Raw genomic sequence first — 23,855 nt, 5'->3', positions numbered from 1 at the left:
AACTTTCCACCCACTACTACCAAAACTGGGATGCCACTATAAATTGTTAACCAAATTAAATCCTTATTCATTTTTTTCATACAAAGTTTTGTTATCTATATATTATTTCCATTTATATAGTTCAACGTAGCATTTAAGATAAATCTTGGCAAAATTGTCAATTAGTTATGAAATTCCTTATACTTCAAAATTTGTAGTTAATGCATTGTACCAAACCCATCCTAGCACATGGTAATACGGTGATTGGGAAAATTAATTTCATAGGGACTTAGTTGAAAGAAATAAAGTTATATTTAATCCCTTGTTTTGATTTTAGTATAATTAAGCCCACGACATTATTTAGCCTAATTGATAAAAATTAACAAATTTTAAAATTGATAAAAAAAATTAAAATTGATATTAATTGTCTGCGAGTTTTTTTTTGAATTCATCGGATCTCATTAAATTGAATATAAAACAGTTACATTTGTAAGAAATTCGGGATAATTTGAAAACTAAACCCGATGACCTGACATGGAACAGACAACATGCTGCCTGATTCGCAGACTTTACTTACGAAAATAAAAATAAATTACTAACTGTTTCGCGAATTAAGTGCTGTCTTCAATCACTCTTCGTTCAAACTTCTCCAAACACCCGCAAACTCACTGCATCCGATTCAATCAACACTTGATATAACTTCTTCTAAAAAAGAGAGAACAACTCCTTCTAAAAAGGAGACAACAAACCTTTCACAGAGAAAGGACAACAAACCTTTCATAAAGAAAGGACAAAGTAAAACATTCATAAAAGACAAACAATAAAAAATAGATAAAATTAGTATAGCTCATAGACGAATCCATTTTGTTACTGAAAGATCTTCAATCTATCGTCGCTTCTTGGTAATTGAATTGCGCTTCGTGATAAATTTTAATCCGTTAGAAAAATGAAAAAGAATCGGCTATTTATTATATTCTATGAAATTAAAATAACATAAATAAAAGAGGTGGCTACCGTCAATAGAAAAATTAAACTATTGATGCCTGCCGAAGAAAAAATAAGAAAAAAGTTTTAGGTTTCTAGGGTTTGTTAGAGAGAAAAGAAAGAGAAAGGGTCTAGGGTTTAATTGCCTGCGAGTTAAAGGAACAAAACAATTGGCAATTTTATGTGCCACTTTAACTTTGAAATACTCCAAAAGAAACATCATAGCTTCAACATTAATAATCGTAACAAAGAATGGAGCCCCACTATGCATCATTTCTCATTTCTTTTGGTTTTGAATTATTTTCAAATCGTTTATTCAATTTGTTAAACAGTATCAAGAATTGATTTTTAAATTGAAAAAGTTAGGACTCACTTTGGTTAAACTGGATTATAAATCTAATCACACAGTACACTTTCTTTGATTAAAATGGATTACTCACTCACACACAGTACATGTAGTTTGATAAAAATAATTTGTTTATTCAGAGAAAACGGAATCCATTAAAATATTTGAGCAGCAGAGTCCAAAAAGACACGATTCAGTGTAATGGCAGAAGAAGGCGCCGAGGGAGGATCTGTGGTTTTAGTGAGCTAGCTGAGTCCAGTTCTGTTTGTTTGCTGCACTCATGGATTACGAAAGGATCGATAAACCTCCGGTACCCAGTGCTTAGCTTGCTTGCTTTACTTTACTTTCTCTTCTTCCAAAACAAACAGACATGCATTTTGTGTCTGCTCTTTTGTTCACGTCTCTGCTTAATCTTACTGTGATCTGTCAAATCAATGTGAAATGTGTTGAGTGGGTTTTCTATGTTTGGACAGGGCGGTGGGGGGCTATCTCCCGGGAAACTGAGAAGTATGCTACTTGGAGTTGAAAAGAAGAGGAAAAATGAGGAAGAGGAGCTTCAATCTGCTTATACTTTCAGATCTCTAGCTTCTCAATTTCATGATCATCAAACAGGTAACATCATATTGCTACTTCTTCTTGTTTCTCTCTCAACACATTTAGGTTTGTTGATGATGCATGGTTTGTACTGTTTCATAAGTTGGCTAATGCTTCTCACTTTGGAAACTGAAATTCACATCATTTTAACTGATCTGCTAAACACCTGCATTGCTGCAGCCTTCATGATAGTGAAATCGATTCTTGCAACAGTAGGATCTACCAATGAGCTATAGCTCAAATGGTATCAGCGCAAGTTCTTTTTCTTATTCAATTTATTCTCTAATATTAAGTGTTTTTTTGATCTGAGTTGAGTGAATTACTTCAACAGTTTATGCTCAAGTTCAAACATCTCTCTTCTTGTCTTTACTGATTACCAAGTGGATATCTCCTGTAGGTGGTAGCACTTCTGATAACTGCAAAGATGTAGATGTTGTCACTGAACTCCATGAATGCTCCACTTCAACCACGGATGACTCCATGACTGCACAGATGCATGCTGATCATAGATCTAAAGATAACTCTTATGTCAATTCAAGGATTAGGTCCCAGGAAAGCTCATCTTCAGATTGTGATAGTGGACATGATACTACGAGTGTGTCCTCTGCATCATTTGAGTTTCAGAAAACAGACCGTGCCACACAGAGAGTTTCACATGCGCCATTTTCAAAACCAGCACCATCCAAATGGGATGACGCCCAGAAATGGATAGCAAGCCCCACTGCGAGCCGGCCAAAGATGGGGCAGAATCTGGTGCATGGTGGACAAGTAACTGTTCCACGAAAAATGGGTAATTTTGCTTATAGCAGGCAATCTTCCACAAAGATGGTTGTAGAAGTTCCAGAACAAAAGGCAGTTGCATTTGAAGAACCTGATACAAAATGCATTGATAGCAATCAGTTTAAGAAGGAAATTGGAGTGCAGAAATTTGTCAGTTGGGAGGTTGATCCATACCCAATTCCAGATTCATATGGCAAACCTGTGCTCATGATTGAGAAATCTGTTAGTGAGTCAGCAAGTAAGAATAACTTTATAGTATTTGGCTTATGTGCTTAATTCCTTCCGTGGTTTTCTTACTTGCCAACATTGTTGGTTACCAGGACTGCGTGCTTTTATTCATTGCTCCATTTGAGTTTCAGTGGTTATTAAATAAGGGTATCTCTGTCAAGTAATGGCTAAAGTTCTGATTATTATTAACAATACCTTTCTTAATTCTTATGCAAAACCAAATTGGACTCTCTTTTCGGAACGGATGGATTAGTAATTATTTATTCCTGAAAAAGTGTTTGAGCATATCATCATAAAAATGGCTTAGTTATTGATGTGTTGGAATAGACGAGTCATGCATATTTTCTTAATTTCTGGCAGTTAGTCTCAGCCAGCATGATTCATCTTTGGCCATACATGGTGCAACTGCATTTGTTCCAGTTCCTTCTACAGCTAGGTCTGTATCAATGCGAGATATGGGTACAGAAATGACTCCAATTGCTAGCCAGGAGCCTTCTCGTAATGGAACTCCAGTGAGGGCAACAACTCCAATTCGCAGTCCAAGTTCATCAAGGCCATCCTCTCCTGAAAGAGCTGCACTAGCTTCATCGCCAACTAATCCTTCGAATGACCGTCGAAATTCAAATAAGGTGTTATCGGAAAAGGAACTGCAATTGAAAACCAGGAAGGAAATAATTGCTCTGGGGACACAGCTAGGTAAAATGAACATTGCTGCCTGGGCTAGTAAGGAGGAAGAGGATAACGATGCATCCACATCGCTGAAAACTATACGAGCAGAACAACCAACTAAAAGTGTGATAGATACACGTGCAGCAGCATGGGAAGAGGCAGAAAAAGCCAAGTATTTGGCCAGGTATATCCACTCTAAGACTAAGATAATACTTGGTGTTTATTTTCTTTTCTTTCTCTGTCGTTTAATTTGGTTTCCTTAGTTTGTCGTATTCAGCATTATCCATATCTACGAATTCATGGTCACACTAAATTCAAAGTCTGAAAACTGACTTGAGTAGCGACCATGTGAGAATAAGTTCTGTAGGTGGGATTATTAGACTGAAGCCTTAGACTTTTAGTAACTCAGCAATCAACAGCAGCGTGGTCTATCATACACGAGGCATTATGGGTAGTTCTGTAATCATTATCTTTGTTGTAAACCTTTGCGATAAGTGACTTAAAGATAATTTGAACTATCAGGCACAATCGATTTTACTATAGCAGTCCAGTGATCTGCAATGCATTACTTTTCCGGGTAAAAGGAAAGTGATATATTTTGGTGGTCTGAGTCCCAAATTACCATTTCTACTGGTCAATTGGACTGAAAAATAGGAAATGCAAATATGCTCAAGGAAAATAAAAAGAAAGTAACACCTGGGTTTTCAGAGTGTCACACTTCATGTCTAATCTATGTAGAGATAAGTGTCGTTTCTAATTTTTAATACGATGTATAAAGCAGTAAACTTGAATCACAACTTGATTTATTTAGGTTCAAACGCGAAGAAATGAAAATTCAAGTATGGGAGAATCATCAGAAAGCAAAAACAGAAGCTGAGATGAGGAAAATTGAGGTATTTCTTGCCTGCTCATTATCTTATTCACTCCACATGTTTGTGTTCATAAATATCAGCCTATCAGTGAAAGTTTTGACTTTGGAGTGTATAGTAAAGGCCAGTATCCTGCATTTCCCCCTGCTTATGTGAATCATTTGGAAAGTGCCTAAAAATGATACCGAGTTAAATTTTCATTTTATTTATAGCATGAGAATTTGAATCCTAGTCGGCAACATTTCCTTTTCTCCGATCTGATGTTTCTAAATTCCCATGAAATGTTTATGAGTGTGGAAAATCCTGTTGGATTAGTCCTGCAATTTGCTTGCATCTTCTAGACTAGAGATGCTCAAATGAAAATCTTCATTGAGCATGTCTTTTGGTTATTAGATATGAAACCATTTCGAGCCCTTTGATATTACCAAGTTACCTGGTAACTGAGAGGCGGACTTGTTTGTCGAGTGCATTTTTCAGGTAGAAGTTGAAAGGATGAGGGGGAGAGCCCAAGATATTCTGATGAACAAACTAGCAGCAGCCAGACATAAAGCTGAAGAGAAGCGAGCAGCAGCAGAAGTAAAGAGAAACAAGCAAGCTGCTAAGACAGAGCAGCAAGCAGATTATATTCGTAGGACTGGTCGCATCCCTTCCACATTCTCATTCTCTTTCTGTGGCTGGTGCTCGTGAAATACGAAGAACTCACTCGAACATCAAGCATGTCAGCTCATTAGCAGATTAGATTAGATTGTTTTGGTAATGTGTAAAAGTTTTTGTATTTTGTTCTTGATACATCATCATACATGAGCTTCATTAATCATTTTTTCTCTTACAACCAATCTAAATACTGCAAGCTCAGCAAGGCGTCAGAGTTCAATAACATTAACTGGATGTATGGATCAACTTGTGCAGGTGATGAACCAAAGGAAAAATAGATTTAAATAGGGATGCTATCAGTAAACCATATGTTTGTTTAATGTTAACCAGGCAGTACTAATCGAAACATTCAAGTGTTGGTTCATAAAATTATAACTATATAGTGAAAATTATAACAAAAATCATTTACATAGGAAAAACACTAAAAAAAACACCAAATTAAACTCTTTCTGATAAATCACCAAATGAGATCCGAGCTCCACTAGCCTGCATAAACAGTAAACAGAGGTCAGAAAGAATTCCGGTGGGGCGCAGGTTGTTAGGTGTGTCAGGTGGAGGGAACATTCCTCACGCACCTGTCAGAGAATCCCAGGATCTGGTACACGTGAGTGTGCTCGTGGGCCAAACCTCGGAGCTCGGTCAAGGCCTGAAGCTCGGAAGGTTCGGGCCCTACTCATATATTTCCAGTTCCTGAGTTGAACGTATCTCGAGGCTCGGGTTGCACATGTCGAGCTTTCAGGTCTCTAGTCGAGAAGCTCGGACATTGATTCGACCTTATCTCAGGCACGCATCTCGGATGATGCTCGCGTGTTCATCGATCTGGTGACCCCTCAGGTCGTGTGGTCTCTGATTTAGAAGATGGTCGGACGCCGACACCAGATCGGTGAAATGCTTGACTTAGCGATGTTCATTCTTGGCGAGGTTGCTTCGCCCCCCTACTAGATGTGCTACGTTATCACTTTCTATATATATAACATTCAACAAAAATGACGGCGTGTATTTTTAGTGTTTAACTTGGGAATGATATCATAAGAAAAGTCAGAGTTGATGCATGTTTGGTAGGTAGGTGGGTGGGTGAGCTTTGATTTATACTTGAAAAAACATACTGTAAGAAATAAACAGTTCTAGATTAAATTAAATAGCTTTACCAGTGAGAAGATTAAGCTTACAGCTAATCGTCATTTGTTTTTAGTTCGTCTTATTATTTGTTCGTTTGCTAGCTCCCTTTATTTGACTCTTCCATTGAAATCTTTTTTTAATTTACATTTATATTCTCTCTTGAATTCAAATTGATCCCAACTGATAACCAACGAAGAAGATGAAGGAAAAGGGCGGAATTGGAGGAGCTACTCATAATCACTTTGTGCTGAACACAGGTGCCAAAATCCCAGCCATTGGATTAGGAACATGGCAGAGCGGCGGAGACCTCTGCGTCGAGGCGGTGAAAACTGCATTATCAGTCGGTTATCGCCACATGGACTGCGCCCATCTCTACGGCAACGAGATTGAAGTTGGGGAGGCTCTCGACGAAGCTTTCAAAGCTTATAATCTCAAGAGAGAAGACATTTTCTTGACTTCTAAGCTCTACTGCACCATGAATTCTCTCAATAAGATTGAGAATTATGTGAGAGTTTGTTTAAAGAATCTCGGGGTTTCCTATCTTGATCTTTATTTGATGCACTGGCCGGATTCCTCCGCGTTTGGCGACGCTACTGATCCTCCCTCTAAATCCACCACTGAGTATCGCCAGTTCTTGAATCGGTTGAAGAAAGCTTGGAAGGCCATGGAAGGTCTTGTTGAGATGGGCCTGGTTAGAGCTATTGGTGTCAGTAATTTCAATGTTCAACAGATCAAGCAGTTGCTTAAATTTGCTAAGATTGTGCCCGCCGTTAATCAGGTTCGTTGCTTATTATCTAATCTCTGCAAATTTATTTGACTTTACATTGACCTTGTACTGAGCTTACTGTCCATTATTGTAGAGTTAGTCAATATATTAAGAGCAATAGGAATAAGTTTCATATAGCAAGCATACTATGAATAGGCTGATTAAATAGACGTAGGTGAACTGTTACTCAGCTCGAAAGTAAGCTTGTAAATGCACTGCCCAATCACCATCATCGAACCTTATGTTTCTTTGTAAATCTAGACTCAGAAATTGCAGTGCTTACTTATATTATTTTGTTTGTTATTTATTACTTATGTCTGAGATTAAGAGAGAGGAATTCTTCCTAAATACTCAAAATAGTTACTCTTAACCAATTTACTAGAATAGCTCCTCTTTCAAAATTGTCTTACTTTGGTAGACATCCGCAGCCATTTTCTAAGCAATGTATAGTTTAATGAGACTGGCTCCAAGTCATTCACGCTGTTGATTCCCAATTGAATGAATCAGGGAATAGCTTATCCCCGTCGGGAAAATGTATTTTTTGAAGTATCATCTATTCCTACTAAGAAGAAATGTTTTTGGAGCTTTTCTATAATCTATTTGCATCTACTGCTTGCAAGTGTAATATTTCCACCAATTGAGCTGGATACTTCGCCCCTTTTGGTTTAATTACCCAAATTTACTTCTACTTAAGGGAGAAAGCATCCCTCCTTTACCCTAATAAATTTAATCACCAGCTACGCGGTCATTCCAGTCTTAGTGATATCTAATGTTTAACCTCAAACTCAAAGTAGCTCAAGGCGTAGACAATGCCTCTTAGAACGAGAACAATTGACCTTCTGCATAACAAGAAAAATAAACAATGATCAACTGGGAACTGAGATGCATCATGCACGAGGATTAGTTTACTTATGCCATTATGTAAAGCATGAATGAAGCCACTTTAATAATTTGCCTTTTCACTGCAGTCCTTTGGGACTGCAGTTTTGTTTTGGTTGTTCTTTTATCGAGAAACTGTTTACATCAAACAAGTTACTGTCTTTGCAATCTCAGTTTTTCCATTCTTCCAAATTCTGTTAAAACCTTTCTCTGTATTTAAGGCCATTTTAATTCATTTGTTGTTATTAATTAATAATTTTATTAGGTGGAGTTGCATCCTTTTTGGAGGCAAGAAGAATTGGTGAAGTTCTGTCAACTGAAGGGTATCCACGTATCTGCTCACACACCTTTAGGGGTTCCTACATCAAGTCCGGGACCATCTGACAGTGGATCAGGGGAGGACGAACCCGGTACTCCTCGTATATCATTTAAGAGATCAAGATCTGTACATGGACCCATGTTGAAATTGTCAGTAGTTTTAGAGATAGCAAAAGTGCATAAAAAGACTCCTGAACAGGTAATTTCAAGCGAGTCCTTCTCTACATTATGCATTTCATAATATATTATTTATGTTAGATAAATATATATTGGGAACTTTATTTGACTAGAATTGGATAGGACTTGCATAGAATAATATTATTTTAGTCTGAGACGATGGTTTTATGATTCCTGCATAAGAAAAGATATATATCTGTCTATACATAGTGCATACAAGAGTTTATATATGTTGTAATTCTAATGCTAATTATAAGTTACAGTTGAATGTCTTCCTGTTTGTTTCTTAACGTCAGTGTTTTTCGCTAATTATAAATATATTGACTCTGCTGAATGTCGATTTCGAGCATGTCAATTTGATAACTGAGGAAGGTGTTTCTAAAACCTGAATACTTTGGTATAATTCCATCCAGTAGCTTGCAAAAATGTTTTAATGACATAATTGCTTTAGGCTATGTGATCATGTGAGACACTAGCTTGCTTACATGTTGCAACATTGTGCACATGTGAATAGCCTGATGAACAAAGAATAGCCATAAGTTCACTACTAAGTGATGCATTTTATAGTGCATGGTCAAACCGCAGAAAATTAACCAAGAGGCTAGGCTGAATGCAAACAGAGATTGTTTATTGAGTAATACACACCAAACATACCACTCAATCAATGAATGCTTTAGCAAATGTCATTTTGTACTTTGTCTATCTGCAATGTGCTTTTGTACATGCTAGTGTTCTTCAAATTTCCTGAAAGCTCCATTTCATTGATAAAAATGATTGCAATAAACAGGCTAATAATCACCGACGGTCCTCGACCTTTGCCCTAAGCTTCCGTAAGCCCCCTATACTTTCAAAAGCTTCCCTAAACCCCCAACCTTTATGGCGGCGCTCATTCACGGTACTTATGGACGAAAATACCCCTAAGCGCCGTCTTTTTTTGGCGGCTACAATTCTAAAAAGCAAAAAAAAAAAAAAGACGGCGCCACGTGTCATCTGGCATGTGGCAAAATATCTAAAAAAAAATTGAAAAATCCAAAACACCCTTACAACTATTAAAATTTAATTAAAATAAAAATAAAAAATCAAAGCAAATCAACCCATTCAAACCACTGAATTATCGAAACCGAACCGCCACAACCGAACCCGCCTCCGGTCATCTTCTCAGGTGAGAAAACGACCAAGCTCGTCGTCTTCTCACCTAAGAAGACGACCGTCTTCTCAGATCTGAGAAGACGAGCCGCTGCTCGTCTTCTCTATTTTTCAGAAGACGAGCAGCATCTCGTCTTCCCTGAGAAGACGAGCTGCTGCTCGTCTTCTGCACATCTGTTCTCGGAGAACAGATGCGCATCTGTTCTCGGAGAACAGATCTGCATCTGTTCTCGGAGAACAGGTGCGCATCTGTTCTCGGAGAACAGGTGCGCATCTGTTCTCGGAGAACAGATCTGAATCTGTTCTCGGAGAACAGGTGCGCATCTGTTCTCGGAGAACAGATCTGAATCTGTTCTCGGAGAACAGATCTGAATCTGTTCTCGGAGAACAGGTGCGCATCTGTTCTCGGAGAACAGATCTGAATCTGTTCTCGGAGAACAGGTGCGCATCTGTTCTCGGAGAACAGATCTGAATCTGTTCTCGGAGAACAGGTGCGCATCTGTTCTCGGAGAACAGATCTGAATCTGTTCTCGGAGAACAGGTGCGCATCTGTTCTCGGAGAACAGATCTGAATCTGTTCTCGGAGAACAGGTGCGCATCTGTTCTCGGAGAACAGATCTGAATCTGTTCTCGGAGAACAGGTGCGCATCTGTTCTCGGAGAACAGATCTGAATCTGTTCTCGGAGAACAGGTGCGCATCTGTTCTCGGAGAACAGATCTGAATCTGTTCTCGGAGAACAGGTGCGCATCTGTTCTCGGAGAACAGATCTGAATCTGTTCTCGGAGAACAGATGCGCATCTGTTCTCCAAGAACAGATTCCGATGGGTCGGCGGCGGGCGGCAGGTGGTGGTCGGCGGCGGGTGCAGTGAGTAGTTCGGGTTGGCGGGCGGACTGACCGTGGGTTGGGTTTGATTAAGTAAATTTGATTTGGTTTAATTTTGTAGGGGGGTGATTTGGGTGTTTCAATTTTGTTTTGACATTAAATGATGTGTTAATTAACATGTGGCGCCACTTTTTGTTTTTTTCCAAAAAAAAGGACAGCCGCTAAAACCAAAAGGGTAGTTTCGTCTATAAGGGTCGTGAATGGCGCCGCCACAAAGGTTGGGGGGTTTAGGGAAGCTTTTGAAAGTATAGGGGGTTTACGGAAGTTTAAGGTAAAAGTCGAGGACCGTCGGTGATTATTAGCCCAATAAACAGTAAACTAGATTTCTATACTATTGTTACTGAAGATTTTGTGTGGGAAATGCCTTCTTAGCTATGTAAAGGTGTCAATCTCTAATCTCTTCTTTGACGTTTTGTCATCTAAGAGAATTTGTTCGCTTTAGACTGACTACATTGAGTATTAGTCAATACAATAAGGGCATGGCTATTTACACGCGCCTCAGGATTAGATGCCAGTCTAGACTGAGATGTTTTGAGAAATGTCAGGAGAATTCTAAAATATGACACTAAATTGAAGTGGGGTCCCTTGCATATTCATAAGATTGCCATAGTTTCTCATCATGGAGATGTTAGACTCGATCTTAAAACCAATTGGCTGTGAGTGATCTCAACAAGTATATAGAGACTAAAACATCCTAACATAGCGATCAATGTGGTAACACTTAAACCTCCTTGTTTGAAGCATGCTGTGAGATGAAATGACTCAGACATAGACTGGGCCTAAAGCAGAACAAACAGAATCCGTTGTAGCTTATTAAACGTCATGTCAATTCCAATTGTCTGGAAATGGAGAGAACTTACAAGTACATAAGCACTATGAGATCCTTCTTCGCAGTTGATGTTGTGTTAGTAGGACATGACCAACCAGTATGGACTCATGTGTACTGAAGACACGGTCCGAGGTTCTCTTACTTCATTGCGTGCATGTTTGCACATGCCGACATGAATGATTAAATCTGGTGTCTCAAGTAACCCCTAAATTATATATGAACTATGTGTCTTCCTTTTCGGGTATACACAGAAATCTTTAGAAGTTATTCATGTGAGGACTGAAACAACTTATACTACTAACAAAATGATGTGTCACTATATTTCTTGTGGAAATTTGTGAATAACAATGTTAATAAACCCATTTATATGCAGCTTGAATCAAATACAATTTTATGTGCATTAATTTATTCACTAGTTGTCATTAGAAAATCATTTCCTTCTTTAAAGATGGTGGGTGCACCGAGTCTTACTTCTGTTTCTGAGTTTTGTTGTTATTTGATATATTTACATTGACATGTTACCTAATGGTTGCTAAATATCTTTATCTTGTTTTAGTTGATATTACTGCTTTTTTTGTCAAAAGTTTTCCTTTGTAGGTATTTCTACAATTGTCTTTTAGTAATATTTTTAAATGAAAATTTGGACCGATATTTCTTCTAACTCCACAGCTTTCATTATAAACCAAATGCAAAATTGTAATCAGTAGATTGAAAAGTTGCAAAAATGAAGGGCATTTTGCATTTTGAAGAAATGAACTTTATTTATTAATATATATTTGAGAATGTGAACCTTAGACATGATCAGAAGTGGACAACCACAAAATATAGGATTGAATTGCGTCATTTTAGTTGATCATATGATTTTAGTGCTCCATCTAAAGTAAATTTATATTATCCATGGTAGGTAATTCTGCGGTGGGGACTGCAGAGAGGAACCAGTGTTCTACCTTGTAGCCTGAAGCCTGATCGAATACGGAAAAATATAGATATATTCAGTTGGTCTCTATCAGATGAAGAGTGGAACCGCCTAAACCTGATTGAACCACAGGTATGTTTATTTGGAAATGGTCCCTTAAACGATCTGTCAGATACCGGCTTCATATTCGGTAGTGGTCCTCTTCAATCGGTGCGGGAGGCAGAAGATGATGTGGAATGCAATGCTTGAATTATAGTAATAAAGGGTTTATGTTAAAAGATAGCATGATTGTTGCAAGTGGCCATTGTTTGTAAGATTTAAATTTTGTGGGTGCTGAATAGGAAACCAAGAGACATTATCATTGATTGAAGTGATTTTTCTTTTTGCTTTTCTTGCGACCATGTGATTTACATCTTCGAGCGATGGAATGGTATGCTAGACTTGATTGTGAAGCAAAGACTAAGAGAAGATGAGATCCAAGTGAACCTTTTCAAAACCATAACAATAGGGAGTGTGTTTGATTGTTTCAGAGTATAAAGATTTAGAGGTTGTAATCATAGGAATTACTATTATAAATATAAAATGTTCTCTTGTAATTTCTCCCTTTTTATGGTTTTAGCTTAATTAATTCGGGAAAAGTTTGGTTGGACCCGGTTCAAATCAGTCCACGTTCACCCCATGAACATATATAATACTATATATTTATATATATGTAATTAATTTAGTAACTTTTAATATTTAGTATTTCTTAATGGTTGGTTTTTGGCTAAAGTATCCTTTTTATTTGTCAAAAATGTCTCTTACAAACTGGAATGAGATGGTCAGGAAGAAATCAAAATGACTACAAATATTTAGAGTTGGTCACATAGAACTATAATAGAGGAAGGAGGAAAGTGGAAGAAGGTCCATGAATGGATTGGTTAATATTCAACTTAATTGGAATAAGACTAAAACAAGTAGTGCTATCATCACTAGACACATTTTTTCTTTACCACTAACTTCTTCACATTTCTTGAAATTTTAATAATTATTTTTTCAGTCTTATTTTCACTTAATGTTCTTTTTATATTTACAATTTTGACCATTTTATTTTTAAAAAGTAATTTGAATGTTTTAATCATAAATTGGAATAATTATATTCACACTCTAAATTTTATCTATTTTTAAATTTTATTTTTATAAATTTGTAATTTTATGATGATTTATTTTTAATTTCAGTTTATGAAGAATTATTTGGACAAAATTTCAAACTATTTTAAAAAGATGTTCACAATTTTGAATATATAAAATCATTTTCCATAATATTTTAGTACTTTTAAAATAGAAGGCACATCGTGGCCGTTGATAATAACTTTAATGTTGGATAAACTGAATTTTTTTAAATGAGTAGTATTTATTTGAATTAGAAGACACATGGTGGCCGTTGATAATGACTTTAATGTTTGAGGAGATGAGAGTGTATTTATTTTGAGCAAAGTGGGTTTGAAATTGGAGAATACACACGAGATTGAGTGGACTATCCAAATAAATAAAAGTGAAATCACGATTGAGGGTTGCCGGGGTTGACCAGGCACTTCACTTACAGCATCTACAAATTTGCATACCAATCCATAAGTTGGTTGCATTAATCACCAAAAACTTGCATTCATGGATGCTCGTGACACAAGATATTAGTATTATTTTACCTAACCCTCGTCTCACGTTAATGAATGTATATAATATCAAAATATCTAATCAATATTTACCTTTTATTATTAAAATTTCAAATGTTATAAATATCTTACTCATTTATATTTGAGCAATAACCATTCCATTGAATATAACTATTTTATTTTTATAACAAGTTGACTCAATTTTTTATTAATTTGATTTGATTTGATTATAATTAAATTTTTAAAACGTTCTGGTAATGGAATTCAGTTATTCGGTTAACCGAATGACCGACCAAATCAAATAAATTATGTTAATTCGATTATAATTTGGTTTGTATATATTTTAGTCGAATAAAAAAAAGGTTCAATTTCGACTAAGTCGGTTTGATTCGATGACTCAACCTACCAATGCACATCCCTGTTTCCAACACCAAACTCCCTAGAAGATTGGAAACTATTTGCAATCATTACCTTGGTTTCTCCTCTCACCAATAATGCCATTTTCCACCAAGTTCTTTTCTTAATATGTGAAGTTCCTGACATCATGCAATGAATTCCATCATCTAATTGAAACATAAATAAATTAGAGATTTAAGTGCCCTTTGCAGGATATCTCATTCATTCTGTATCAAAAATTATTCTTCTTGTTTTGTACATGTTTTGGTGTAATAGTATTTTCTACAATGTCAGTACTCCATTGTAAGAATTTACAACATTCGAGATTGCTTGCTTCCGTTCGATCCCATTTGCGATCAAACTTGCAGCCCAGTAGGTGGTGATATCAAATGGTATTAAGCCAAGAAACCAGCTGCATTGTTGAAGGTCTCATTTTAGGTATTTCACTCAAGCAAAGGCAAGCGATATCAAGAACCTGCAGTAATTGCTTATCGTTCTCCTTGTCGTAAATGAATGGATCAAATACCTCTGTTTGTCTCCCCTCTTTCTTCATGTGAAGCACCCAAGATACCATATCCCTCAAACCTCGCGGCTTGCATATATCCATGGGTCTTTTCCCAGTAAGCAGCTCCAACAAAACAACTCCGAAACTATACACATCCCCTTTGTAGGTGGCAACGGATGCCTGGCCGTACTCCGGAGGGATATAGCCTAATGTACCTACAAGATCAGTCGTCACGTGGGTCTCGTAAGGTTTTATGAGCCTTGCAAGACCAAAATCTGCTAAATGTGCTTCGAAATCCTCATTCAAAAGGATGTTACTTGACTTAATATCCCGGTGAACGATGTGGGGCTCGCATGACTGGTGTAGATATGCAAGACCCCTTGCAGCCCCTCGAGCAATTCGGAGCCTACTACTCCAATCAAGTGCTGATGTGCCATCCATATTTTCATGCAGCCAATAATCCAAGCTGCTATTTTCCATGTAAGAGTATATTAAAAGCCTATCGTTGTTGAATGCGCAATACCCTTGAAGGTGGACGAGATTCGGATGCTGAGCTCTCGATAGGGTTTCAACCTCTGCCTGGAATTCCCTGTCCATCTGACAAGAGTCACCAGAGAGCCTCTTGATTGCAACCTTTCTCCCATCAGGCAGGGTAGCTTTATAAACTAGACCAAAACCCCCACATCCAATGATATTTGCTTGGTCAAAATTGTTGGTAGATTTCAGAAGGTCCTCCAACGAGAGCTCTTTACAGTTCTCTTTTGTATGAAAGAGAACCACTAACTTTGATCCGAGTTCTCCCACCTCTTTATCTTCAGTATCTGGCCCCTCCTTTTCAGGATCAACCTCTCCTCGATTATGTGCCCGCAGCACAATCATGAACATAACGACAACAAGAAAAGACGTCCCCAAGACAATCCCCACAACCATCCCGATAATTATATCTCTATTTCTTCTAGATTTCACATGTGCTTCGGGTGGAACTTGATCACTTATTACACAAGGGGGCATACCATGGTCGCCGCAAAGATCATTACCTTCAAAACTTGAGTTAGGGAAGGTCAGAAACTGACCTCCAACAGGGATCCTACCTGAGAGATTATTGTGGGCGACATTAAACTTGGATAGAAAACTGAGACCTACCAGTGACGACGGAATGGCCCCTGAAAGATTATTGTGTGACAAATCCAGAGTCTCCAAGCTGCTCATGCCTGATATTTCACTCGGTATTGATCCAGAAAATTCATTATACTTGAGGTCCAAAATGTGGAGCTTTTTCAGATTCCCGAACTCCGGCCAGATAAACCCTGTAAGGTTGTTATGACTAAGGTCCAGTGTTGGTGGAAAGCTCAAAACTTGATTATACCGCAAACCCCTCGTTTCATTCCTTCTCATAAAAAATGGAAAATCCGAAGAAGGCTCCACTAATGAGATATTCCTGCTAATGAGACTTGGCAATTGAGTCAAGCTCTTAGGGATCTCTCCAACAAAAGAGTTATTCGACAAATCCAGATAAAAGAAATCTAGAAAATCACCAAACCAGACCGGAATAGTTCCACTCAAATGGTTCCATGACAAATCTAACAGCTGCAAATTGGTGCTGTTCCTCAACCACAGAGGTATTGATCCAGTAAGTCTACAGCTTGCAATCACAAGTACCTTCAAGTTATCAAAACGAAGAGCAGGAAGCGCAGGCAATTGTTCGCCGCGGAAATTCAAGGTCAGCACCAAAGTAGTCAAGTTCTTGCAGTGCTGCAGGATTTGCAGGGCGGAGGCAAGATTATGGATGCTGGTATTCGAAAGGGAAAGGTAAGACAGGCTCTCAAAATTCCTGAAACTTTCAGGGATTTGGCCACTAAAATTGTTGCGGGCAAGATTAATGTTCTTTAAATACTTACAAGAAGGAAGATTAGCAGGCAAAAGACCTTTAAACTTATTAGAGCCCAAATCAAGAGAGTCTAAACTAGTCATGACAGAGCAGTTAAAACGATCAACACCCCCATCCAACGAATTATTTCTCAAATTGAGCAATTTAAGAGAAGGAGAATTAAGCAAAGAGGGCGGGATAGTACCAAGAAAACCATTAGAATGGCCTATAAAGAACTTAAACTTGGGCAGCAAGTGAAAAACATCAGGAATGGGACCTGAAAAATAGTTGGACGAGAGGTCCAATCTTTCAAGGCTGAGGAGTCGGCCAATTCCCGGGCTGAGCTGCCCAGAGAGTTTGTTATCTTGAAGATCCAGCAGGTTGAGTTTTTGAAGGTGGAAGATATTGTCAGAGATGCCACCGGAGAGATTATTCATGCCAAGACACAGATGCTCCAAGGAAGCGCAGCCGGAGAGGAGAAGAGGGCCGGAGAAGTAGTTGACGGCCATGCGAATGATTTGCAGCTGAGTGGAGTTTTGGCAGATGAGAGTGGGAAGAGAGCCGTTGAGATTGTTGGAGGAGATGTCGAGCGTCGAGAGGGAAGGGAGATTAATGGAGAGTGGGATAGAGTCGGTGAAGTCATTAAAGCTGAGGTCTAAAAGCTGCAGTTTTGGCAAGTGAAACAATGAGAAAGGGAGAGAATCTTTGAGAAAATTACGAGACAGGTTAAGAGTTGTAAGGTGATCCAAATTCCCCAGGGACTCGGGTAGTCGGCCGGTGAGTCGTTGATTAGGGAGCTCAAGCTTCGCAACTCTCGGAGAAGAAGTGGTGTTGGAACAAGTGATGCCTGACCAAAGACAGCAGTTGTCGGAGCCCCACTGCGGAATTGGAGACTGCAAGCCATGCATGAAATCTTCAAGAGCTCTCGTATCGTTCTCATTGCATAGAGTTGCTGAGTTAACATGAAGCCATAAAGCAGATACAATGAGCATGGCCCAGACGCCCATTCTTGTGTTCAAATCAAAGCAAGCAGAGAAAAAGAAACTACAAACAGTCAAGAACCGGTTGAAGCCATGGAAGAGATTGGGAGTTCTTGGATGGAGACCATGTTTTTTTTTTGGTGCGGTTGTTGAGAATTAAGGAATGAAAAAGGAAAGAAAGAAGATAGAGTTTGAAGAATGGTGTTATGAGAGAGAGGAGAGATTTGTGATAGTCAACTAAATCTGGTAGTCTAAAAACTAATACTGCGCCAATTTCTTGCTTCTTTATATTTTATTATGGATTCCATTTCTAAAAGTCTCTTATACACATTCTATTATTTTTAATTTAAACTAATCTTCCATCATTTAAAATTGGTAAAATTCCTCTAAAACAAAATGGTAAAAAGGTACACAAAACTCCTTGTACCTTCCTCAAGTACACATTTAGACTGATTTATACTTGAAGATAAATATGTTACGGAAGGCAAAATGTTACCTCTAAATTTTAAACGGCTATATATATGTATATGATTGGACCCGCAATCCCAATTAAACCAGAAAGACACCTTATTATTAACTCACCTACGCCTTACATGTGGAATAAAACTTGAACATGTAAAATTATTGAGTGAGAGTTTAAGACTTGAACATATAAAATACTATCATTATAGTATCAAATACAATAAATTATATCCTTCTATACATTTTTAAAAATTATCAATTGAATATAGTTAAAGCATCATAAAAATATAAACAAAAAAATTTAGAAAAAAATATATTGCACTTAGGGGTACAATGTTTTATTGATTAAATGTAAATTAAACTATGAACTTTTACGTGTTTTGCAATTGCAACGTGAACTATAAAAATATGTCAAATCAATCAAGTTTTATGTTTTGACAAATCAATATACCAAATTAGTTTTAGTTGAAAGAAACCTCAGATAAATACCATCATATATATTGTTTCGGCAGTCACATCAACGTCATTTAAGCTAAAAATAGTTGGGTGTTCCGATAAACCAAAATATAAAACCTGGTCGCATATTTTTCCAAATTTTAAAGTAATTCCAAAACACACTAAAATATTAAATATGTGGTTGATCTTTTTTTTTTTATAATTAACCCACATTTTTATCTTCACAAATTTATTCATTTATACACCCAATATAAATAGAATAATAAATAATCTAAAAAACTAGCGTGTTGTGCCTAACATGCCAGTTTTGCCTAAAGACAAAACACGGCTTCAGCCTCCAGCTCTGTGTTTTAAATTTCATAGATGAAAGTTGTAATCTATGCAGGCTGCTTCATCTCTTCTTCTTCTTCTTACCCTTTCTACAATAACTAAGAAAAAGAAGAAGAAAAGTGGTTGTATACTAATGGGAAAGGGGGATAAATATCAATCCAAAGCAGACAATATTAAACAATATCATCCCACCCCTATGCCTATCTATCCACAGTTTATATGGCAAATTGGAGGCATTTACTTCTTATACTGAGATGTATTATTAAGAATATTTTAAAAAGTAAAGTTGAAAAATAAGAAAGGAGTATAACATTTTCTCACAAAATTAGATTTATGAGAAGGGAACCCTTAAATTTAAATTGAAAATTTGATCTTATAGAGAACTGAAGAAATGGATTTATTTGCTATTTACAAGGAATATCGGTTGGCCTTGACCTTTTCTAGCAGACATTTTATGGCAAAAGATGTTTTAGGCAATAGTATAATAGCTACGTCAAAAAATATACAAAAGACATTTTTAAAAGTCCACTCCGACGTTCAAATTAGAATTGCTATAAAGTCACATGATCAATGCATGTGTCCTTTAAATAGATATTTTATAGCTTCAGTCGTCTTACTCGGATTTAGGTACCTACTGTTTGGTTCAAGATTCATAATGTTCGATCTACGACTCAAGCTACTCAAGCATGGATATTCCATGTGCGGGTACAAGTATTCCCTGCTTGGATATAGGTACCTTTAAGACATCGGATCGATTAACAGTGACCTGACTGGTTTGGCCACCGTTTCAACTTTTAAACCACTACCTCCAACCTTAACATTTTCAAATAAACCTACTCACTTCAAAGTCAGAATCAGATGGTGTATATATTTGTTCTTATACAAGCAATGTTTGAAGAGTGAAAACATGTAGCATTATGATTACCAAACAGATCCACGACTCTAGGATTATCAACTTGCAAACCTTTTGCTAAACATGACTTTACATATGACTCTTTTTCCAACTCAAACTAAACACATATCAAGTACATCATATTGATAAAACAGACCAGAGTGCTAGCACAATCGATTTGAGGATTTTCCAGCAAGTTCTCAATTAAGTTATGCAAGCCAAGAACAACTAGCAAAATTTCTACCACTGCTAAAATACAGTGCTAAACTCTAGCAAGTTCACTTGATTTCAAGACAATCGTATTAAGATGACACGATTTAATTGCAAAACATCTCAGTTTAAGTGACATAAGAGTCTCAATCCTAAACACATAAACATGAAAACTACAACTCAGCAGTAAGTGTTGGTCCCTCGAAAAATATCAGACATAGGTCTACTCTGCAATACCTGATTCCATTGTCTGGACTGGAGGAGCTGCAACCACTGGCAGCTTAAGATCAGTAGGCATAGCATCATTTCTTCTTTCACAAATCTCTCTGTACTCCTGGCAATTGGCGCATAAATGACAGCAAAAGTGTGTCACAAAATCACCACAAGGTGCTTCCTGCATATGTGATCATGGAAACATGTTGACCATTAAGTTTAGATTCAAAAGCGATTTATTTAACTACTCAGAGTATAGCTACAGTAGAAGGCTATATGATTACATGTTTCTAGTACATACAGTCAAAATAAAGATCAAAATAATGGAGTTCCGTTTCTTAACCCCAGTATTTACTGTTCTCGTACTCGAACGTTTTTTCCTCATTTGTTTACGTTATCTCTTAGCACCGAATCCCAACTAATATACCAATTCAATTGCCAAAATACAAAACTCTGAACCATTCTACATCAGGAGGAGTAACTAATTGTCTTTTTCACAACATTCATGCGAACAGCCATACCTGCAAATTATACTTCTCACGGAGCACCCTACGGTAACCACAAGAATAACATGAAACGAAGCATCCAGGTAGTCCCAACAAAATGCCACCAGTCATGCAACAACATACGGTATTCACAAGGGCCCAGAAAATAAAATGGGTCATGCACGATCCTATGGAAGTTCCAGAGCCCAAAAGTTGTGCATTCTTCCCAAACAAATAGCAAGGACAAAAGAGGCCAACACAGCCTGCACAGTATAGAAAGAGCAGTGAAGGTCTGTAGATTAGGCAATAACAGAATCGCACTTGTTCAAGAATTCACCACAAGATAGCAGCGTCAAAATAAAGCATGCAAACTCAAACATAGAAAAGAACTTGACAAGTTGAAACTCTAGCTTTACTTAAAGAAATTGAATGAACTCATGAGGCACCTTGTTGAATAAAAGAAGGTGACAAGGCAGAAAGTAGCATACAGCTGTGCATATCATCGTAGCAAGCACAGATTCCAGAAGACCATGTGGAAGAGTCTCTGCTTCCGAGTGGGACTGTCCTAGTGGAACATAAAGCGGCGGCACATAAGTGCTTCGGTTCGTCATGCTCCCCTGCCTGTAGCTCTACAAGGTATGAACGGGAATTGAGGTTTGATCGCATAAACAGATGATGCAATCAAAATGGATAAAATAAAAGAATGTGTAATTTGGTTAGACAGTGAGAATGACAAAGAAAGTAATAACAAGTGTAACCAATTATGCAGTAATTCAGCAGAAATTGGCAGCCATTTTACCTTACCTTCAATTTTAATGTGTCTGGAACAAGGAACGCTTCTGTTTCTATTTGCTTTGGACTTTTACCCACACAACCCTACATGTTTAATTGACACCATATGACCCAAAGAAATGAAAAGTTTACGTTAGTCACTCAAGAAATTTTCCTTTTTTTTCTTCATGTCCACCTCATATGCCCTTCCTTTCTCTCCTTCTAAATTTATGTCCCTTATCTCCTCCTCTCAGCAGCCGCTTCACCCATTCTTCAGCCGGTATAGAGCAAAATCAAGTCAATGAATAATTTTGCTGAATCAATCGATTTCATCACTATATATAGAAATCAAGCTGTTGTGATCCATGGCAAGAAAATAACACTTGAACGAGACGCGGCGATGGTTCTGCCATTGATAAGATTGTAAAAGGATAATTGTTGCCATATTACAGGCTGTTATGAAAGCTTCAATTCAAAAATTTGAACAATTATGAAATCCCCACTCTTTTATTTTCTTTTGGATTATCTCAATTTTGATTTTACTTTACTTTTCCTCCGCTTCAATGAGGATATTGCTTAAGCTTATCATTCTTGAGCATTAAATCGAGGTAAGAGATGTAGATTCGAGGTTAAAATTATGAAATAAAGGCTTTTGTGAGTGGTATTCGATAGATATGCTAAATTCATTGGAACTAGGTCGTTTTAAGATTATCGATAAAACGGAGATGCGGGTTTTGTGGTAAATGACGTTTTTAGCATGTCGGGAACATAGGAAATCGACGAGGCGCTCGGAAACTAAGTTTTCGGGGCTGTGCGCGGCGAAGCCCTGCTGTGCGGACGCACAGTGCCCTTGTGCGCCCGCATAGGGGGCCCAAAGGGCCTATATGGGCTTTTTACCCCTGTTTGACCTAGGTTCCGATACTACGAACGATAAACCCTAAAATTGGAATCGAGGACCCCGAAAATCTTAAGTTTAGAGATTAAGCTTGACGTTTTCGATAATTACTGATAACAAAAAACGTTAAGAAAGTTATATGATTCTCGAATACGAGGATCAATATTCGCTAAGTCGTAATTACGACCAAGGATTATCGTATTTGTGAATATGTTAGAAATAGAATTTAATCAACTTAAACCTATAACTTAAAAGTATTACGAATATGAAGATAAAATTCACGTCTAACTATTAAACGTAAATTAATATGTAACAGACGCGTCCGCGAGCAGTGAGGTCAGCAGACGTGGACTAGTACAAGCATATTATCATAATGACCACGTCATTGATTGGATAGCGGTCACAGTGAGTTGCACTTTACTTTCGTGCATGATGCATTAAAGTTATTATATATATATATGTTATATATATATATATATATATATATATATATATATATATATGTATTATTTATACGCATTGCATTACATATGATTTATTGAAATGTTATATGTTTCTATTGAATTTTATGTACGAGAGACTAGTATGCGATCCGAAAAAACTAGCTACCTTTTGGGTGTCAATAGGCTATGTGATCACCAGTATTGAGTCAGTCTAGTGTGTTTGATTATGAGAAATGATTTGATATGATTATGAAAACGAATTATGAAGTTGGATATATGAATGCGATACGAGCGAAAACTCGGTTAAAGTAACCTGAGCCGCGTATCTAGTGGGTTGGACCCACCATTTAGGATTAAGAGTTTGATCGCGACTGATGTGGTTGAGTTAGAATTACTCCCGGATCGAACCATTTGGATCAGTTTGATTTAAATACTCGTAAGTTGTGTTAAGTTTCAGGATCTTAGTTTCGAACGGATCAAATACTTATTTATATGTATTTTCATATTATGGCTTTATTTGAAATGCGATGTTATTTTATAATACCGTTAGTAAATTGCAAACTCACTCAGCATAGTCTGACCCCTTTCGTGGTTAAAATTTTCAGGTACTTAGTGTCTGGACCTAACTAGAGGTCATTTTTGAGATCCGGAAGTCAGCCGCACATGTATAGTTCCTTGACTTCTGTAGCGCTGCAGTAGTGGTCCTGTGTCGACATAGTCGTAGCCTTGACAGCAGTACATTTTGGTTTATATTTTACTTGCTGTCTATGTTTATATATTTTGTAGGCTACGTGTAATATTTTTTGTTCACGGTACCAGATGCCAGTGATATGTTTATGATATGATAATAGGTATATAAACCCGTGAGGCCAGTTTGTACAGGGTACAGTAATTAGAGCCCACGTGAATATCAAAAAGTTTAGTGTAAATATTTGTATATATGTTTGCTTTCGTTTGTGTATGAGTTATGTTATTTGCGAAAAAGTTTTAGTGAACTTAGGCTTGCTACAGGTTTGGAGCTACCACTCCCATTCCCTAACGCCGCTCTCAGCTCAATAATTTGGGTCGTGACAGACATTCTATAAAACCGAAAATCAACCCGATGTGAACCTATATCAACTGAACTATCTTAATTCATTTTTTTTATAAAATCTATCTTAC

General features: G+C 37.3%; 4 protein-coding genes across 4 annotated transcripts; 2 read left to right on the top strand and 2 right to left on the bottom strand.

The window, feature by feature from the left end:
- Positions 1 to 1,143: 1,143 nt before the first annotated feature.
- Positions 1,144 to 5,263, top strand: LOC126661056 (uncharacterized). Its single transcript, XM_050354812.2, has 6 exons — positions 1,144 to 1,619; positions 1,783 to 1,921; positions 2,301 to 2,921; positions 3,272 to 3,764; positions 4,392 to 4,473; positions 4,927 to 5,263. The coding sequence occupies exons 1-6, from the start codon at positions 1,590 to 1,592 to the stop codon at positions 5,134 to 5,136; spliced, it is 1,575 nt and encodes a 524-aa protein (XP_050210769.1). The 5' UTR covers positions 1,144 to 1,589; the 3' UTR covers positions 5,137 to 5,263.
- An 839-nt stretch (positions 5,264 to 6,102) lies between these two features.
- LOC126661034 (NADPH-dependent aldo-keto reductase, chloroplastic-like) lies at positions 6,103 to 12,733 on the top strand. Its single transcript, XM_050354785.2, has 3 exons — positions 6,103 to 7,000; positions 8,133 to 8,384; positions 12,126 to 12,733. Exons 1-3 carry the CDS (start codon positions 6,422 to 6,424, stop codon positions 12,384 to 12,386), a joined length of 1,092 nt encoding a protein of 363 aa, XP_050210742.1. The 5' UTR covers positions 6,103 to 6,421; the 3' UTR covers positions 12,387 to 12,733.
- A 1,639-nt stretch (positions 12,734 to 14,372) lies between these two features.
- On the bottom strand, positions 14,373 to 19,573 carry LOC126660464 (phytosulfokine receptor 1). The gene has a single exon (XM_050353994.2). The coding sequence runs from the start codon at positions 17,562 to 17,564 to the stop codon at positions 14,571 to 14,573; it is 2,994 nt and encodes a 997-aa protein (XP_050209951.1). The 5' UTR covers positions 17,565 to 19,573; the 3' UTR covers positions 14,373 to 14,570.
- A 386-nt stretch (positions 19,574 to 19,959) lies between these two features.
- Positions 19,960 to 22,027, bottom strand: LOC126660466 (protein PLANT CADMIUM RESISTANCE 10). Its single transcript, XM_056103925.1, is given in 5 exon segments — positions 19,960 to 20,281; positions 20,622 to 20,848; positions 21,074 to 21,118; positions 21,121 to 21,206; positions 21,390 to 22,027. Coding segments are annotated over 4 exon segments (519 nt in total). The 5' UTR covers positions 21,197 to 21,206; positions 21,390 to 22,027; the 3' UTR covers positions 19,960 to 20,110.
- Positions 22,028 to 23,855: the final 1,828 nt, after the last annotated feature.

The sequence above is a fragment of the Mercurialis annua genome, linkage group LG8 (genome assembly GCF_937616625.2).
Source record: "Mercurialis annua linkage group LG8, ddMerAnnu1.2, whole genome shotgun sequence".
NCBI lineage: Eukaryota > Viridiplantae > Streptophyta > Magnoliopsida > Malpighiales > Euphorbiaceae > Mercurialis > Mercurialis annua.
Note: the sequence above shows the minus strand (reverse complement) of the source record. Positions and strands in the feature narration are given on the sequence as shown.

Bases quoted from the DNA above. Each gene is read 5' to 3' on its own strand.
- LOC126661056 (XM_050354812.2), top strand. From the start codon at position 1,590: ATGGATTACGAAAGGATCGATAAACCTCCG. The intron at 1,922-2,300 runs GTAACATCATAT...TATCTCCTGTAG, and splicing joins ATTTCATGATCATCAAACAG to GTGGTAGCACTTCTGATAAC. The intron at 4,474-4,926 runs GTATTTCTTGCC...TGCATTTTTCAG, and splicing joins CTGAGATGAGGAAAATTGAG to GTAGAAGTTGAAAGGATGAG.
- LOC126661034 (XM_050354785.2), top strand. From the start codon at position 6,422: ATGAAGGAAAAGGGCGGAATTGGAGGAGCTACTCATAATCACTTTGTG. The intron at 7,001-8,132 runs GTTCGTTGCTTA...TAATTTTATTAG, and splicing joins TTGTGCCCGCCGTTAATCAG to GTGGAGTTGCATCCTTTTTG. The intron at 8,385-12,125 runs GTAATTTCAAGC...TATCCATGGTAG, and splicing joins ATAAAAAGACTCCTGAACAG to GTAATTCTGCGGTGGGGACT.
- LOC126660464 (XM_050353994.2), bottom strand. From the start codon at position 17,564: ATGGGCGTCTGGGCCATGCTCATTGTATCTGCTTTATGGCTTCATGTT.